The 17658-nt window shown below is 45.5% G+C and overlaps 1 protein-coding gene across 2 annotated transcripts in view; it reads right to left on the minus strand.

Annotated features, from left to right (window-relative positions):
• Window positions 1-461: 461 nt before the first annotated feature.
• IQGAP3 (IQ motif containing GTPase activating protein 3) overlaps window positions 462-17658 on the minus strand; it is a 32499-nt gene continuing 15302 nt past the window's right edge. Inside the window, exons 17-38 of one of the 2 annotated variants that reach the window (XM_075607701.1) lie at window positions 17268-17438; window positions 16780-16922; window positions 16450-16620; window positions 15639-15722; window positions 14699-14770; window positions 14168-14237; window positions 13290-13498; window positions 12870-13022; window positions 11673-11836; window positions 11343-11567; window positions 10097-10237; window positions 9568-9652; window positions 9205-9431; window positions 8452-8584; window positions 8137-8239; window positions 7204-7351; window positions 6514-6601; window positions 5381-5593; window positions 4635-4801; window positions 4154-4255; window positions 3880-3988; window positions 462-3307 (exon numbers count right to left, since the gene is read on the minus strand). In XM_075607701.1, the coding sequence (XP_075463816.1) occupies window positions 3194-3307; window positions 3880-3988; window positions 4154-4255; window positions 4635-4801; window positions 5381-5593; window positions 6514-6601; window positions 7204-7351; window positions 8137-8239; window positions 8452-8584; window positions 9205-9431; window positions 9568-9652; window positions 10097-10237; window positions 11343-11567; window positions 11673-11836; window positions 12870-13022; window positions 13290-13498; window positions 14168-14237; window positions 14699-14770; window positions 15639-15722; window positions 16450-16620; window positions 16780-16922; window positions 17268-17438 (3092 nt within the window). In that variant the 3' untranslated portion in view covers window positions 462-3193. Of the gene's footprint in view, window positions 3308-3879; window positions 3989-4153; window positions 4256-4634; window positions 4878-5380; window positions 5594-6513; window positions 6602-7203; window positions 7352-8136; window positions 8240-8451; window positions 8585-9204; window positions 9432-9567; window positions 9653-10096; window positions 10238-11342; window positions 11568-11672; window positions 11837-12869; window positions 13023-13289; window positions 13499-14167; window positions 14238-14698; window positions 14771-15638; window positions 15723-16449; window positions 16621-16779; window positions 16923-17267; window positions 17439-17658 lie in introns of those variants that run through there. The other variant, XM_075607702.1, reaches the window with a different exon arrangement.

Raw genomic sequence — 17658 nt, forward strand, 5'->3', positions numbered from 1 at the left:
TGTTGCAGACGGAAACTTTGAACATCATTAAATACTTCATCACTTTAAGAAGACCTGCGAGTGCCCGTTATTTTCCTGCACTTTTATTTAAAATCGCTCATCCGAGCACGCAGGCAACTGCGACAAGTTTACCATGTGTGTAAACACACTGAAATAATATTCGTTATACATATCAGTACGAACGTACTCTCTCTCTTTTCTGTACCCTTCATGTTAAAACTACTTATTTTTATTAAAGTTGAGGAGCATCCGTTAAAATCCCCAGTTTCCGCTTTTAATGGCAAATGAAAATCCCACTTGTGAGCATTCACATCTCAGACAGGTCTGCAACCCTGCTCTCCCCATTATCTCTTAGCATAGTGCTTCCACTGCAGCAAGGGATTCTGGGAAAACACATGCAAATGAGCACACCATGACAACTTTTGCGCCGTGCTGGATGACAATCAGGACAGTACAAACTGTTTTTAGATATGTCGAGACTTTATTAAAATACCTGATGGGAAGAATATTAAAAACAAAACAGAAAATAAAACAGAGGCAGACAGTGAGAGACAGACTTGTAGGAACGATCAAAATGTATACACACAGAGAGGTTTATCAGACTGCGATAACCGTAATGCAGCATCTCATTGGCTTGTGTGCGAGTTAAATATACGAGTGGAGTGAGCCCAGCTATAGGATACTGTACTGGAAGTTCATATAGTGACCGGTTTGAGTAGGGACCTTCTGTTGCCAGGAAAGACAAAGACCTCGTAATGTTTTTAGCAAATGTCTTGATGCATCTCTTCAAAAGAACATGTCAGCGGCATGATGAAAATTCCAACTTAACCAGATAGGTCTGAGCAGAGAATGGGTTAATATTTAGAAGCAGCACAAAGCCAAGGTGATTGCCCCGATTCTGAACAAGTGTGCACAACCTTGTGATTTCTCACGACACTGCAGGCAGCCCACGTCTTCTAAAAAATATTACACAAATAATGCATATAGTTATCAAGCTATACCGAAGCACTATAGAACTGTCCTATTTCTAAAAAGGGTCCTGGGCTGCATATAATGCAGGGGTGCTCAACTCCAGTCCTCCCCAACAGGTCAGGCTTTAAGGATATCCCTGCTTCAGCACAGCTGTCTCAATTGAAGACTGAGCCACCTGTGCTGAAGCTGGGATATCCTTAAAACCTAACCGGTTTTTTTTTTGAGGTGGGGGGGGAGGGTTGTCTAGAGGACTGGAGCTGAGCACCCCTACATAATGCATTAAAAATCAGGGGTTCTGCCCTTCGCTTTTACACAAGAGCACCACTAGCTACAGAAGTATGGAGTGCCAGATGATGCGCGAACGTTGATTGTTACAACTTCTTTGTAACATTTACTTTATCTATGTTGTCTAATACATGGATCAGACAGCACCACAACACAACAAATGTGATTCTAAAGAAATTGTCAATGGCCGTCACAGAAAATATAGGGGACCCCTATTCCCCCAAATAATCAGAGTATATAAGATGTTCCCAGAGCTCCAGAGAGAAAACAAATAGTGCAATGCATACACTGGTATAGTTAAGAATCTTTTTACTATACCAGCATCACTATTTTCGCTATGGAGCACTGGGAACATCTATATACCGGTACTCATTTACCCCATCTACTATTCCCGGGGGAAGGTCTACCCCACTAATTTCAAACATATTGGGGTCTATTTAATAAGGAGCAAAACCAGCATCAGATTTAATCAAGGACAGGAATTCCATGGAAAGAAAAGGCAGTTTCCCCAGTGATAAAATCGGGGGCAGTTCTTTTGCACGGATTTTGCAATGCATCGCTGAAAAAGATACGGTTGATATTGCAAGAAAAGACCATATGTTAATGCTATTCCTGCCGCACACCCACTTGTGGGATTTTGGGGTAAGTCCCATATGGCGTTATAAATAGGATTTTAGTGGGTTAGCTTCCTCTATTCTCATGTATGCAAAAAGTGATGTTAGCACTCGTTTGTAGAAGGATTTGGTTTAGTTAAGAGGAACCCAGCTGCAATCCATACTCCTACAGCTGGGCACACGCATCACAAGGCATCGCAACTAAGTGACTTATACTACGTCACTCAGAGCTGGCAGGCCCCTTTCAAAGAAAACATGATTTAAGGGGCTACTTGAATGTGCTGACCAGCTAATCTGCAGTATTCTGTCAATCTATTTGATCATTAATCCATGGAGTATAGCCGTCTTCGAGGGCTGGAGTATAGCACACGTCAGAAAGAACACAACCTTTTAAGTGCCTCAAATGGATGCGGTTTAACGTGCAACTTCATTTTAGAGCAGTAAAGATGAGGTATTAAATTTGTTTTTGTTTTTAAAAAGCTAATAGAAGAATAACAATGGCAACTGTTACAAATATGACTTAAATACACACATTTTGCCAAAAATAAATCAAAAAGGATTATATTGGAGGCCGTCCTGTGAACGCCTCCTGCCTTCATTCTGAGAACCAGATGCGGTCCGAACCACCAGCAACAAGCAGCAGCAAGGGATGCAGCAATGTGTCATATGGTGTCAGTGTGTGAGTAACACTGAACCTTTTCTGCTTCCCAACGTCCCATTCAGAGACAATGTAAGGCCCAACTAGAGATTGGAGGAGCTAGTCTCTCCAATCTCACGGCTATTATGGTGCTTCCTACTTGACCACTTGTGTAAAGTGCCAAAACCGATAACATGTTCCCTAATGCACTGCAGGTTCCTTAAGAAGTTCGACGAGGCGCATTCAATGCTGTAGTGTAGGGAACTTGCTTGGATAATACAATTTTTTTTCTCCAACTAGTCTACATATAAATACAGCAGCCAGAGCTACAGGTGATCACCTTTTTGTAGGGCATTGTGCAAACACACAGTACCAGAGCATCCATGCCAGGTCTGAAGTGCAATAACCCACGTAGCCAAGATAACCACCCATAAACCAAGACGAATCGGTCCCAACACGGGACCTCCAAATGAGATCATGATTTCAGGATAAAAGCCTAGTCCTATTCTAACCAAGTGCATTTATAGTGTAGCAGTGACAGCTTGGGGTGCAGTTCATCTCTTGTCCCACTAGAGGGAGGTCGTCACACAGTGAAGCTGAAGCAGGGTACCCTACAGGAAGTGTAAAGCAGAATTTCCAAAGGGAAGGAGGTGGAGATGCGTCTTTGGAGCAATGCTTTGTCCTTTTACATCCGGAAAAACTTCTTGTTTAGGAGGAATATGAGCAGGTTTACATTCACTTTAGCTTTATCGAACATCTTCATTACAGCCACTCCCTCATACTGCAGCTGTAGGAGATCCTGCATTAACAGAGCAGAGGGAAGGATATTACATTAGAGACGTGCAGGTAAGAGAGACTGACCTATTACAGAGCAGCAGTTCTCACCCAAGTGGTTTATAATCCCTGGAGCGTTACAAATATCTATATGAACAAGGCAACACTTCTGAAGGATACACAAATTAGAATTAAGCCTAGCATCTAGATTTCAGTGATGGAACTGTGCTCTTATAGATTGGATCTCCTACAAAAAGGGGTGGTCAACTGCAGTCCTCAAGGGCCACCAACAGGTCAGGTTTTCAGGGTATCCCTGCTACAGCACAGGTGGCTTAATCTTCCACTGAGTCACGTGTGCTGAAGCTGGGATATCGTGAAAACCTAACCTGTTGGTGGCCCTTGAGAACTGGAGTTGCCCACCCCTGTCCTAGAGCTTACTAAATGTCCGAGGCTGTATACAGCTTCAACTGAAATGGTCTGATAAGGTACTTTAGCGTCTTCTGGAAGTTCGAGGCGCAGTTAAGCTCCTATAACCGTAATACACGTTCCCTTTCCAGTCCCTAGAACCACGTTAGATCCTCCCCCGGTGTTACTAACCTGATAGTGAAGCTGGAAGTTTTCCATATCGACTCCCAAGAACTTCGTCTTCACCTGGAACTTGCCGGCTTCATCGCAAGGGGTGATGTCGAAAATAACATTGCGAAACCTGTGGGGGGGAGGGGGGGAGAAGAGGAGGGCTTATTTAAGTAAAGAGCAACACAAAAATAGCATCTCCAGCAGCAAAACTTTATGTAGCCAATATCCGAACCCTGTAATCACGTGTAAGAAAAAGCAGACACAGACATGACGGGGGGAATAAAAGGATACTCACTGGGTCATAGGTAGGTCTTCTATTTCCAGCAGGACACCCTTCTCATGCAGTCTGGCTCCGGTATAATGCAGGGAAGCTTGCTTTTTATTTTTACCTGTAACCCTTATGGAGAAAAACAAACAAATGTTATTTCCCCAAACAAACCGAATAGTATAAACAAAATGATGGCGACGGAAGAGTGCTTTCTCCATCAGGAATCCCATACCGCAGAGCTGCATCAATGACCAAGGTCTATGAAGCTACCCCAGTCCTCCCCTAATGGTCATGTCCATGCACAGAGCCGCAAACCTAGCTGGTGGCGAGATTGTGTTAGGCTGCATATCCTATAATGTCGGCGATCTTTTAAATTAATTACTATTAAACCCTTTCACGGCCAGAAAGGCCAAGCGGACAATCCGTGGCAAAGCACCAAAACCGGACCTACAGGGTCACAGACCAGGGAGGGTGAAGAACATTGTGTTTCTCCGGTAACGTCACTTACTTGTTATTAGCGGCCAGGTTATCGAGACAGGTCTTGATGTACTGGCTGTAGAAGTCTATCTGTTCTTCGTAGAAGCCGGTTTTGCAGTGCAGCCTTTGCATCGTCTGCCGGAGTTTCACCAGTTCGGATTTCCGGTGCTGCCGGTATCGCCTCTGGTTCCGAATGTCCTAATTGTGTCAGAAAGGTCTTAGACCATTCTTCTGGAACGTGTATCGTGGCTCATTCTCTCGGGTTACCACGTCCCTAACAGCAATTGGGAAATCCCAATACATTGCTTAATTTGCACACAGATTGGATACTAGTGTCCTTTTTAACCTTTTAAGTACGGCAGAACCTTTTGAGAAAGAATTGTGGCTCTCACTTTCTACCCAACATTGCAACCATTGCCCTAGTTCCTCTCCGTTCTAAATAAACAATCATTCTATATTATAACATTACAAAACATTTAATAACCTTTAAAATCATTCAACTAAAAATATCTATAATAGTAAAAAATACAAATGGTTTCTAGAGTAAAAATGTTGACATTACCAAATGATTTTTTTATTGAAGCTCTTGGTGTGGAACCCCAGGGATAATACCAAGTGAACCCCAAAACATTATTCTAGGATAGGGTAACCCATCAAGGCACAACCCAAACAAAATGTAGAAGATGGATATTGAGATGATCGTAATGGCTTTTGATGTGGGGCCCATTAGAACCTGCCCTTAGAGTTCCCTGTTTGGGGCTTGCAGTGCCTTGGTACCTTTGCGATCTGATTAATGATCTCCTGGTACTGGTTATCAGAAGACACCAGTCCCTGACACTCCAGCCTGCGCAGGTTGCGAACGATCTTCCGTTTCTTCTCCTCCATGGACAGCTGGCTGTTCCCTAGAAGTGAACGGTGACGTCTCATCTTCTCGGGGGTCCTGGCTTCGAGCAGGGCGCGCTGGTGCATCAGGTGATAATGTGAAGCTTCCTACGCACACACACACGGGAGAGGTGGTGTTCAGGTCACTGCTACTAAACAGCACTTATCCATTGCAGCTACAGTATAACCCCATTGCCAGACTGAAGAAGTGGTTATTGTGAGAGTTGGCAGCAGGGCACATTATTGCAGCTTAGTAAATGGTTCCATTTATATCTCTGCACCCCGGTTCCCAGATTAGATTGTGAGCTCTTTGGGACAGAAAAACTTATCGCCTATTTCGTTGTAGTTTGTATAGAGTTGGGTTGTTTAGTGGGGCACAGTCAAGTATTACCTTCTTTATTGAAAACAATTCGTTTTTAAATTCAGTTATGATATTTAAAACGGTGTTGCCTTGGGCTGCGCTTATAGTGCCGTCGCTGTCACTCTGCCGTCGCTGGAAAAATCTAATTGACTTTACTTCCAGCGATCAAGCGGTCGCGTCGCTTCTACAATAAGCGCACGCAACAGTGGCAATACTTTTTTTTTTTTTGCCGCGACGTCGGCACTATAAGCGCGGCCTTGGTTACGATTAAATGTATTTTAGTCGTTACTTTACACGGAAGACCCTTTTATTCTACAAAAGAGGGACAGATGTTGGGAAGGGATACACAGTAGGTTCTACACCCTGCAAATGACATTTAAAATGGCAAAGCAAATATTTCACCAGTTGCAAAACGATGACCAGGTTACCGAAATCCATTGACCTTTAGTTATAACGAGGGTGGCCCACTCCAGTCCTCAAGGGCCATCAACAGGTCAGGTTTTCAAGATATCCGTTTCATCACACGTGGCTCAGTCAATGACAGCCACCTGTGCTGAAGCAGGGATGGGCCTGTTGGCGGCCCTTGAGGACTGGAGTTGGCCACCCCGGAGTTATACAGTACCAGAGATGAACAGGTAAAGAACCGTTATATGTGCCAAAAACCCACCTGCTCTGTTGAAGCCGATGTTTGGAGAAGTTCTGCCAGGGAATCTCCAGGTTGTGACTGAATGACGTCTACAAGCATGTGCTTCGTGCTGAGGGGGATGGGATGGATATGTTGGTGATTTAACTGAACTGCAAACTCCACCAGGTCAGTGTCACCCACATGTAAATCTGCCCCAAATCAATGCATTGCAGACTAGGGAAGGGTTTAAAACAGGGAGGGGGGGGGGGGGGAGGAGTCATATCAACCCTCTCTGTGGCATTGCCTACTAGCAAAGCAGAGGCGCGGAGCACTCCTGTATTAAGGCACGGTCTCTGTACACCTGCAGCTCCTCACAGCTTCACCCTGCAGAACATACATTCCACAACAGCAGTATTCGGCGAGACACCTCCATGCCCGAGACGTAGTGTATGTGCCCTCCCTGATCTCCAACTCAATATGACCCAATAGAAGATCCCTTCACACCAGCAGAGGGATTTCCCCCACACAGCTGTTGAGATGTCCTCAAAGGGACACAAGGAGTGGCCAGTGGAGGTCAGCAAATCGGGACTTCTAGGCGATCATCCTTTATGGGCCCCCTGCTACGCCCAGGGTGTACATCATTCTATTTTGCATTGGTTGACAATGCATCCCCACCCACCCCTCCCCAATCGCTCTTCATGGTCACCACCTTTGCGATGTGCAGATTCTCACCTCAGTAACAAGCTGTGTGCGTCCATCGCCTCTGCGTTACTCTCCGCCATGTCGAACTTGTTGGTGAGAGTGAGGGACATCTCCAGCTTCCTCAGCTGTGCCAGGGCGTGCTCAGAGCCGCCATCGCCGAGATTGGATGTGCTCTCGCCTGCGACAAGGAGAGGGAACCGTTACTCACTTGCAGCAAACTCAACACACACAGCTGTGTGCAAAGGGGGGGAATCTTACACTCCTAACCCCAACAGGATGAATAAAGGAATGGTCTGGGAGCAGGGAGAGCTCAACTCCAGTCCTCAAGCCGCCTCTCTCCCTCCTCCCCCCAAACAGGTCAGGTTCACAGGATATCCCTGCTTCAGCACAGGTGTCTCAATCAGTCCCGGCTTTAGCACAGGTGGCTAAATCAGAGACTCAGTCTTTGACAGCCTGTGATTGAGCAACTTGTGCTGAAACAGGGATATCCTGAAAGCCTGACCTGTTGGGTGCAGGAGGGCCTTGAGGACCGGAGTTGAGCATCCCTGCCACAATGTATACAAAAGCAGCATCCATGGTAACTACAGAGGGATAGATTACCCAATTACTTGACACAATGTTGGATTTTGTAACATAAACCTCTTTCCCAGCCCTTGAGATTTCCTTACGTTTTAACACATTTTCAGACCACGAATCTTGAAATGCAATGTAACCAGTTATGGCAGAAACGTGATCGCTAGGATTGTGTACGTCTAAGACACGTGCACACCCCAACACCGTTCCGAATAGGAATGAAAACCTCCTGTCGGACCCTAAAATTAGGATGGAAGATCAGCCATGGGTATGTGACCATGCTCACTGAATCTTAGCGGGGATTAATCCCTGCATCCATCACCCAATGAATAACACAATAAATTACAACTAGTAGAATTGCATTGTTTATCATGCCCCCCCCCCCCATACCTATCAGAGACTGGACGGTGGGCAACTCTCCCAGGTCCTCCAGTAACTCATGTATGGCGTCCCTGTGATCAGGAGCGATGGAGTCCTCGTGCTCCAGCAGCAGCTGAGGCCAAAGAGAGACTCATGAACAACAGGTTAAACTCTCCACGAGAACCAACATACTGGTCAAGCTGAACACCCACAAAACATCATTAGCTACTATATTAGCTAATGAATAATATACGGTATTATACTTCACTCTCCTAATTTCCTCTTCACTCATAGTACATAGCAATCAGACCTGATGAATGGGAGCTTTGCAGCCTGCTCGCTCACCTTGTGTGTATCAATGAGCTCCCCAACAGTGATGTAGATGACCGGTTTGACCATATTCACCATTTCAGAGTACTCATCTACATTGAAGCGATCCTCTGGCTCCGGCACAGTGCAGGCAGTGCGGATAAACTTCCTGTAACAAGAGGAAGGGGTCATCTAAATACACCAAGGGCGTTGTTTCACAGGATTGTGCGTGCGAATGTTTCCGTCACCACGGCGTGCTCTTGGGCAGATTGACCTCATTGTCCGTGTCTAATGATAGGGTTTCTAGGCTATCAGTACGGAGTCACTGCATCTGCACAGCATCCACAGAACAATATATAACCCACACAAAAACACAACTGCATCATATTTTATGAGACTATACTGATTTAGTTCAAAGCAAGAAGCAGCAGCGTTTCTACATGTCTGGGGGTGTATAGAAATGATTGATTGCTTAGTGTATGACACTTTAATTACACAGATATGGGATTCAATCTTAAAGCCCTGCCACATAGGAATTTAACTACTGCACGCTGGATAACCCTAATAACCTTCACTTATTAAATAAAACATTTTTAACTGGCTGACCTCTGCAACTTTGCAGAGAATCCCAATGAAGGGGAAGCATTGAGGTTACACATCTTAATAGCTAGATGCACAAGGCGTGGTTTTCACACTAGATCCAAAACCACTGGTCTGTAGAGCAGAACTCGGATAGACAGGATTACATTTGATGGATAAAAGTAAACTAAAAGGAGGAAAGAGAGAGACCTGAACTTCCAGTGCGTCTCTGCTAGATACTGGTTGACGAGGCCCAGGTGAGTATCCTCAAACATCTTGTTAGCAGCTGCGTGCTGTAGGACCTTTGCGATGGAACCCAGTGTGCGTCTCTGGTCTGGGTGAAGCGTCCCACCAGCAGAGATGTCCACGATATCGAAGGCATCGGGTGCCACCACGGCTGGGTTCATGAAGCGGTAATACAGCAGGTTCCCCACAATCTGCAGGACAACGACCGAGGCACACGGCGTTCTTACAGTGCAGAATATCCGGCACCCGTGTGAACTGGGTCTTTTAAAAATGAATCCTATGGTCGGATTCAGGGAGCCTGAAAGTTAAACAGAAGATTCGGCTTACCTTGTGGATTTCATCTTCTTTGGCCTTGGGGAACTTCTCACTTAGGGAATTGCTCAGCACTTTGGCAACGTAACGCATCCCGTAACTAAGAGGAACAACCATAGACAGGGCTCGATCAGGCGAGAGCACCGAAAATAATTAAAGTTGCATTAAAGGTGATTTAGGTGGGGAGGATAGAGTTACATGGCAGTTAAACCACATTGAATAGAGTTCCAGGTCCATGTGACAACGGGCAAATCATAGCCCTTAGTCTTGTTCTCAAATTAGATTAGAAGGATCGTCTCATGTACAGTCCCTAGACAAATTCAATACGCCCCATCGTGATGGTGTATGTGAGATTTGATTTGACTCAGCCATGTATTAAAAAAAAAAAAAAAAAAAAATCAAGTTGATGCGTTTTTAGGGAAGAAGTGTGATTTTTAGATAGTGGTGCAAAATTAGAATGCCTAACACACATGCGTACACACAGGAATCATTCACTGTACATTTAAGATTGTTAAACTGTTTTCACTGCACACGTGGTACTCACGGGATCTGATCCACGTTGGCCGTGATGGTGGAGAAGAATTTATCAGTCACTGCAATCAGATTACGCACAGAGATGTCCAACCGTCGCTGAACTTCCGGGTGGCCGAGAGCCTGTTCGGGAGTGACGTCGTAGGGAAGTTTGCTGTTGGACAACAAGACAGAGAAATGGGGACCAACCCCACTGTGAGATCAGAAGCCTGAGAGGTGGGGTGGGGGAGGGCGACCTAATATAGGCCCCCAACATCATGTTTATTATTAAAAGATTAAAACATTGATCTGTGGAAAGCAGCTTTGTAAACAAAAACATATTTCTTATATACCTTTATATAACACACACACAATAGTGCAGTACAATGGGAGTGTGGCGACCAGAGCAACGCCAACATCCAGAACATTTATTACAACATCAACGGAGTTTTGAACAAGGCAATTCGGTAGTGCCCAATAAATAGGACTTCTGTAACAAACAAGGAACCCAATCGCAAAAATGTACATGCTGAGAATGTACCGTGGACGTCGCACATTCCCTTTGGATGTTAACAGTTTCTAGGTAAGGCCTCGGTCCCGCTGCGCTCGTTGGCGCGGGCGGCCATGTCGCGAGTTCCCCACCAGCAGGGGAATCCTCGCGAGCCGGTCCCGGTCCCCCCTGGCGGCACAGCTGACTACACGCTGTGGCGCGTCAGCCGCTAGGAGACACAAGAGAATGGTGTTTCCTAGCGTTGACGCGTCACGTGGTGTGGCTGTGAGCCAATGGGGAGGGGAGGCTTCGGGGAGCGGGGAGGAGTGTGGAGTGAAAGCAGGTGAGTGCCTGTCTGTGTGTGTGCCTGAGTGCGTGCGTGCCTGTCTGTGTGTGTATGTGTGTGCCCGAGTGCGTGAGTGCCTGCGTGTGTGTGTGTATATGAGTGCCTGCGTGTGTGTGTTTAAAGTTACCCTCAGCAGCTCCAGCTCCAGCCCGAGTCCGTGGAGGGAGGAGAGTAGCGGGTCCCTCCACTCAAGCCACGCCCCCCCTCCCTGTCAAGCCTCCCACTCCCGCCCACCTCCCTACAGACCGCATATCGCGGTCTGTGTATCTCAGCGCACCGCCTGTCTGCAGTGCGGGTGCGCTGACTCTGGGAGCGGGGCCTTAGCCTAAGGCCGCTAAACTCTGCCCCCTGCCCCACCCTCAACCCTCCCGAAGGGAAGGTAGCTAAAAACACCCGTGGGAAGTGAAGTGTAATAAATGTCACAGTCGTTATAACCCAACTCACCTCTTCTTGCCTGTCTGCGTCTCCACTTGATTGATCCAGCTCTTGTAGATCTCCACTGGGTTGATCCGGATGTTCAGCGTTTTGTCCTGCAGAACCTCCTTCACCACATTGCTCAGGATCTGGCGCAAGGCGTTCTGCCCACGGGCGCTGCGGTAAAAGCTTACCACCAGGCGTATGACCGTCGGGTTCCCGGTTATAATGTCTTGCACGATGTCAACTTTGGAGCTACAAAAAAAAAAAAGACAGAATTTACAAAAATCGGGAATAAAATCGGGGGTATAGAAGATGAACCAGGGTACAGAATTGCCCCAACGCTGCGGCAGAACGTACTTTATTTCCTCTTGCAGAGCGGTTCGAAACAGTTTGAGCAGCAGATAGGCCTCTCTGCGATTGGACGCGTAGTTGTACAATGTAAACGTTACAGACTCCATGAACTTGGTGGACTTGTTCTGAGGCATCTGGAAGATCAGCTTGGCCATGTACTCCGGGTTTGTCTGAGGAAGGAAGACTAATCATTTGCGGCCACGCTCACCACCAACAGTGCTTCATTCTAGCAACGACGCAGGCTACGGAAATGAAGTAAAAATAAAAAGGTGCCCGCCTCCCCCAAACCGTTATCTGATAACTAGGAGACGACGGCGACGTTTTCTTTTATTTCCTGCGATTCTACACATGGGGTAGAAAGTATTATTTTATATGGATGAAAGAGGATCCATTTTTCTCTGGACCAAGATTAAAAATCACAAGTACTGATCTCAGGAGTAAAAAGAAAGGGGAGAAGCGCAGCGGAGATGACAAGGTGGGTTAAAACAAAAAACAACGAGTTTGCTTCCTAAAATATCAGGGATTTCATCATGAAAAAAAAAAAACCACGTTATATATTACACTTTCAAATCTGAACGGCGGATTTCTAGCACGCAATAGTAAAATGGAAAGTGAGTAAAAATAAATATTTAAAGCTTCATAAAATTGATAAAGAGACAAAAAACGTTAAGAATAAAGTGACTATATTCATCCTAGTTGGATAAGGCGGTCCTCACTGCAGAAAATAAAGCTTTAAAGCTGCAGTTGAAGCAATATCCTACATGTGTTATTTTTTTAATAAATCAGTTCTGTACTACGAGAAAATACTTGTAGCATTTTTTAATGCATTCTAATGTAACAGGCATTTTTGTTTCTATAGAAACCATTTATAAAGTCCCACCCCCTTCCCCTTTTGACAGGCTGTGGCCCTGCCCTCTCTCTAGCAGTGCACCAATTGTAGCTAATAACTGCCTGTCGCATGATCTTCCCCACAGAACTTTGCATTATGGGTAATGTAGTCCAGCAATAACTGAATGAAATAACCATGAGCAAAGCGATCGAATACAGAAGAACGAATCGATCGAATTTAGCTAATCACTTGTCAGTGTGCAGATTGTATTGATGCACATATTTAATGGGGATTTTTTTTTTTTTTTTTTTAAACAGCAGATTTAAAGACATGTGCGCAAGCTGCAACCCCCATGTTCTGGCGTGACATCTCACCTGTAACAGGTAAAAGAGATGCTGATAGGCTTCCAGCTTCTGCCGTTTCTCTTTGCTCAGGGACTTTAACCCTTTCTGTTTATCGATGGCCATGAGGTCAGACAGATGCTCCTTGTTCTTCTTGGTGAGCTTCTTACAGTGCGACACCACTTCCTGCACAAACAGACCAGCACCGGAGGGGTTAACAATGACATCTTAGAACATGATCTCCTTTACCAGGTAGGATCCCTCTCGCAGGGGGACAAACCCCTGCTTGATCTCTACGAAAACAGACATGAACGGCAGTACGGTGAAAGCATTCACCCATTGAACACCGTAGCTAACATTTTGAATGACCCTTCTATGCAATTACCAGGTTGAATGGTATTCAGTTATAATTTGCTCGGTATATCACCTCCCAGTGATCGGCGGCTTCCATACCTGCAAGGTGATCCGGTTCTTCACCAGCAGCCCGATCTTGATGTCCATCAGGTTCAGGTCATTCTCCAGCTGTTGGTTGGAGCGGATTTTCTTCACCACCTCCTCGTGTAGCTTCATCACTTCCCGCTCCTCCCAGAAGTCCCGTTCACTCTGCTCCAGGAGGTGGGCGAACTTCCGCAGTGTGCTCAGAGGCGGGTTCCTGGCGTGGACTGGCACGGGAGACAACATTATAATCTCCCGCTTCCTTCTTCAATTTTGCAGGTGCCTCCATCCCCCAGCCCTAGCTTATACGTGATATATTAGATGTATAATATACATAATATTATAGGACGGCTTCATAGTAACTGTCCTGGAGCCAGTTCATTTCTCCCTGTCCTGTGATACCCGTCACTGCTCCTTTGTTGCTCTCAGCCTGTTACCTGACAACCTTTCCACCGGCTGAGTGGTATGATCCAGGACCTCTGGCTGCTGGTCCCTCCCTGACCCTTTTCCTGCATGTCAGGTCATATCCTCTTCCTCTTTTCAACCAGCAGCCTTCAGGAACTGTCATGTCCCCCATCTCCTGGTAAAGTTTATATCATTTACCTGTCCCTGAATTAGTGCTACCTATTACAGCGTTCCTCCCTCTTTTATGTTGCGGTTATGCCTCAATAAAGCTGGCAAATGAGATGTCTGTGGAGCAGGTGCTGAAAGATCCATATGGGACCAGAATTGTCGCACTGTCCACTGTTCCTTCAAATAAATGGAAGTTACTGCATTAAGAATACCGTGTGTAGAGCGCTACTTTTTATCCCCTTTTGAGGATTTCTGTTTCCACTTAGGTTTTCCACGGATAAAGCGTACACTTACATGGCAGAAATGTGGCAGGGAACACTCACCCAGCATCCTGTAGTCTCCTCTGGCTTTGTTTGCCCGGAAGAAAGCCTGGATTTTAATCACAGAAGCAATCTGCAATGGCAAGGATGGGGAAAAAGACATGACTGCACGCCTCATGTGTGGCAGACTAAAGAGAACACAAGGCAGCGACAGAAAGTATGATTTAGTATTCCCCAACAACCTGTTTCTGAGCGATGGACAGGGACAGGGGTAGGTAGGGGTCTTTCGCCTAGAGTTAGCCCTGCCAGGATGCACGTTAGCTTTTTAATATAAAAAGAGACCAAAACCAGTTTCCATGAATGCTATTTGTAAGTCAGCTTGTGAGAACATAGGTCTGAAAAGTGAATGCAAATACGAAGAGGTTGGTCCATTCAAGGATATCCCTACTTTCAAAATAATGTAAGTGTCGCCAAGACAAATTTAGCTACTACAAAATAAACAAAATTACGTTTTGAAATCTCACGGCGCTGTCCGTCTACTGCCGCAAGTCAACGCATTTCACTCATCAACCACCGAAAGTGGCCAAAACTTACATGTCTCCTGAAAAACCGGAGCCGCTCCCGATACTTCTTCCGAGCGAGATACATTCTCACCAGAGACTGGATCTAACATCAAAATAACAACATGTCTTACAGATGTGCCCAACGATATTACTCCGTCACGTCAAAGCTGCTGTGATGTTTCCAGATATGACGCGGCTCTAATGTAACCAAGGGGATGGCGTGTTATTGAAATGACGTCGCTGCGGCATTTCTGCAATTTGACCGAGTGCTTTGGTTTTAGTGATGATTTACTTGCTTTAGGAAATAGATGAGTTTGCTTAGATTCAGTGTGTGTTGGGTTGTACAATGTTGAGTGATCGCTAGCTCTGCGGTCAACCGGAACAATTGTGCAAACCAGACATCCAAATCCTGATAACGTATCTTTTCCCAAGTTGATAAACTGTAGCTGTGCAACTTGAATACAAATCTTAAATATGGATTATAGCCAGTGGGTTATTAAATGATATGCCTATTCCACCACAATATACTAAATATCGCTCAACTTCACTAAAATGTAACGCGCTATTGAGACTCATTGATCTGTCAGAAGAGGTTACAAGGCACATTAACAATAACCTGTGTGTCAGCAAAGTGTTTGAAACAGATCACAGTCTTGTTAAAGTTAAGCAATGTTAATAAAATAGAAATATCAATATCAGAGTACTTTCTGCAGCCACAGTGGTATCCTAAAGCAGGGGTACTCAACGGCAGTTCTAAACCCCATCACCCCCGACTTTCAGGATATTCCTGTTTCCGCACTGGTGGCTCAATCAGAGACTCAGTCTTCCACTAAGCCTCTGAGCCACCTGTGCTGAAGCTGGGATATCCTGAAAACCTGACCTGTTTATGGGGGGGGGGGAGGAGGCTTGAGGACTGAGTTGAGCACCCCTGTCCTAAAGTGACTGTTAAATACCTATATTGAATATTGTACCTTAATGACCGAGTTGATATTGTTGTGCAAGTAACATAGCCGCTCCATGTAAGCTCTCCGCTGCTTGTAACCCCGCCAGTGTGCCTGAAAACACCCCAAAAACCAAGTCATTGCCGACGTTTATATACAGAAACCAAGACTCTAGCATACACTGGGTCGCTCTGAAAAGGGTAAAACTGCTCTGAAAAAGGACTACATTATTTATAAGAAGGGATTGATTCTCAAACTGCTAGCAACAGTAACACTGCTTTGTTATTAATAATCTAAACAAATATGCAATCAGTTCTTTCTACAACAGACATCAGTAGAACAGAATTATAACAGCATATGGGATCAAAGCCAATGACGTGTTACCAATATTCACATTTCTTGCAGAGCTGCCAGCACACTGTGCTTTACATAAAACGCTGCGGTTCAATGCAACCTTGCACTGAAGAGCTTACAATCTAGTTGTGATACCTGAAGCGCAGGGAGATAAAGAGACTTGCCAGATGTCCCTAAAAGTTGACATTAGGATCGGAAGTGGATTCACCCGCTTCAGAAGCGGTACCGTTACCAGCACGGTACTGCCACGCCCCTCTATATTTTATGCTGTAAGCGGATCTGTGCGCACCCGGTCGCCAGACGTTTGAGCAATATGTTGCAGGCACAAGTAAATGAAACTAAATATTCATAAACAAATTACATAGAAAAAGATCAAATAATGCTAAAAATGTCATGAAGCATTAATAGAATTACACAAAATAAATATAGGAATACCAACAGTAAAAAAATAAGTCTATATAAAAATGTAAAATAAAGTGTGTGGTACCTGGATGAGTGTAACCGCCGGCACTTCTGTGCGCAGCAGGTGGACCCGATTAGAGAAGGCCTTGCGGACAAGGTAACCTCTCATGTGAGCCTGCAGCCGAATCACCATGTCTGTGTTGGCTTCCCACTGACGCTCCCGCTTAAAGCCGCTGGTCACACCGGTGATGGCAGACTGCAAGGGATTAGGAGAATCAACAGAGGCGGCGATACTGAGAGAGCGCCGAGTGCTACGTTCTGCAGTCCAAAAACAGAAGCGTTCCAGAACTAACTATGGAACACACAGACAGAGAGTTACTGCTCCACTAGACAGTATAACTCTTAATGTGCTCACCTGGATCTCCTCTCGGGACAGGTGTGCAGTGTTTGAGCTGAAACCAGACGGCCGATCCCAGGTGCCCTCAAACGTGCACAGGTGGAAGTAGTAATCTCCCCGCGCCTTCATCTTGTGTTTCACCCAATAGTTTGTGACGTCACCTGGATGCCGCCATGAAACAAGGGAGAGTGGCAGGGAGAAGAGGTCATATCCATTCATTGCCAGAAATCGGATCGTCAAAACTGCAGAGCAATTAGCAACATGTGCTTGTCGCAGCCAAGTAAAATCACTATGCAGTGATTGATTCAAGGCGATTTCTGTACCATATTCAATTTATTTACCAAGTAACATGCTGTGGAGGAGCTAATGACTGTGGGGCACTTTATTTTACATGTTTATATAATTTTATTATTACTTGTGATATTACTGCATATTCTATGAGCCTCCCCCCATCGCACCAGTCCCGTTTCCCAGGTGGGAGAGATGGTGCGTCAGGTCCCTCTTACCCTTGTGTTTTTGTTTAGCATTCATCATGGCGCCCAGCTTGGACTGATACGCCTCCGCACAGTCTGCCACCACACAGCACAGCGACGCATCAGGATTACGCAGGACACGCGCGGTCTGAGCGGCATCCCCTTCTTTTATGGATTGATTGATTGCCGCTATGCCGAGAGCCACTATAAGGAAGAGCAAAATAGCCCAATATGGCGATACCAACCATCAGTACGGTTCTGATGGAGGCTGCTCTGACCATAGAAACTTGAAAATAAATTTTGCAGCAATTAAATAGAACCTGTGTCTAACAAACTTCCAATGATTTTGCCAAACATTTTGTTTGATCAGTAACATACTAGACCAGCAACCTTATATACACAAGCAAGAGGTATACAGATTGGA

This window comes from Ascaphus truei, chromosome 7, assembly GCF_040206685.1.
Source record: "Ascaphus truei isolate aAscTru1 chromosome 7, aAscTru1.hap1, whole genome shotgun sequence".
Taxonomy (NCBI): domain Eukaryota; kingdom Metazoa; phylum Chordata; class Amphibia; order Anura; family Ascaphidae; genus Ascaphus; species Ascaphus truei.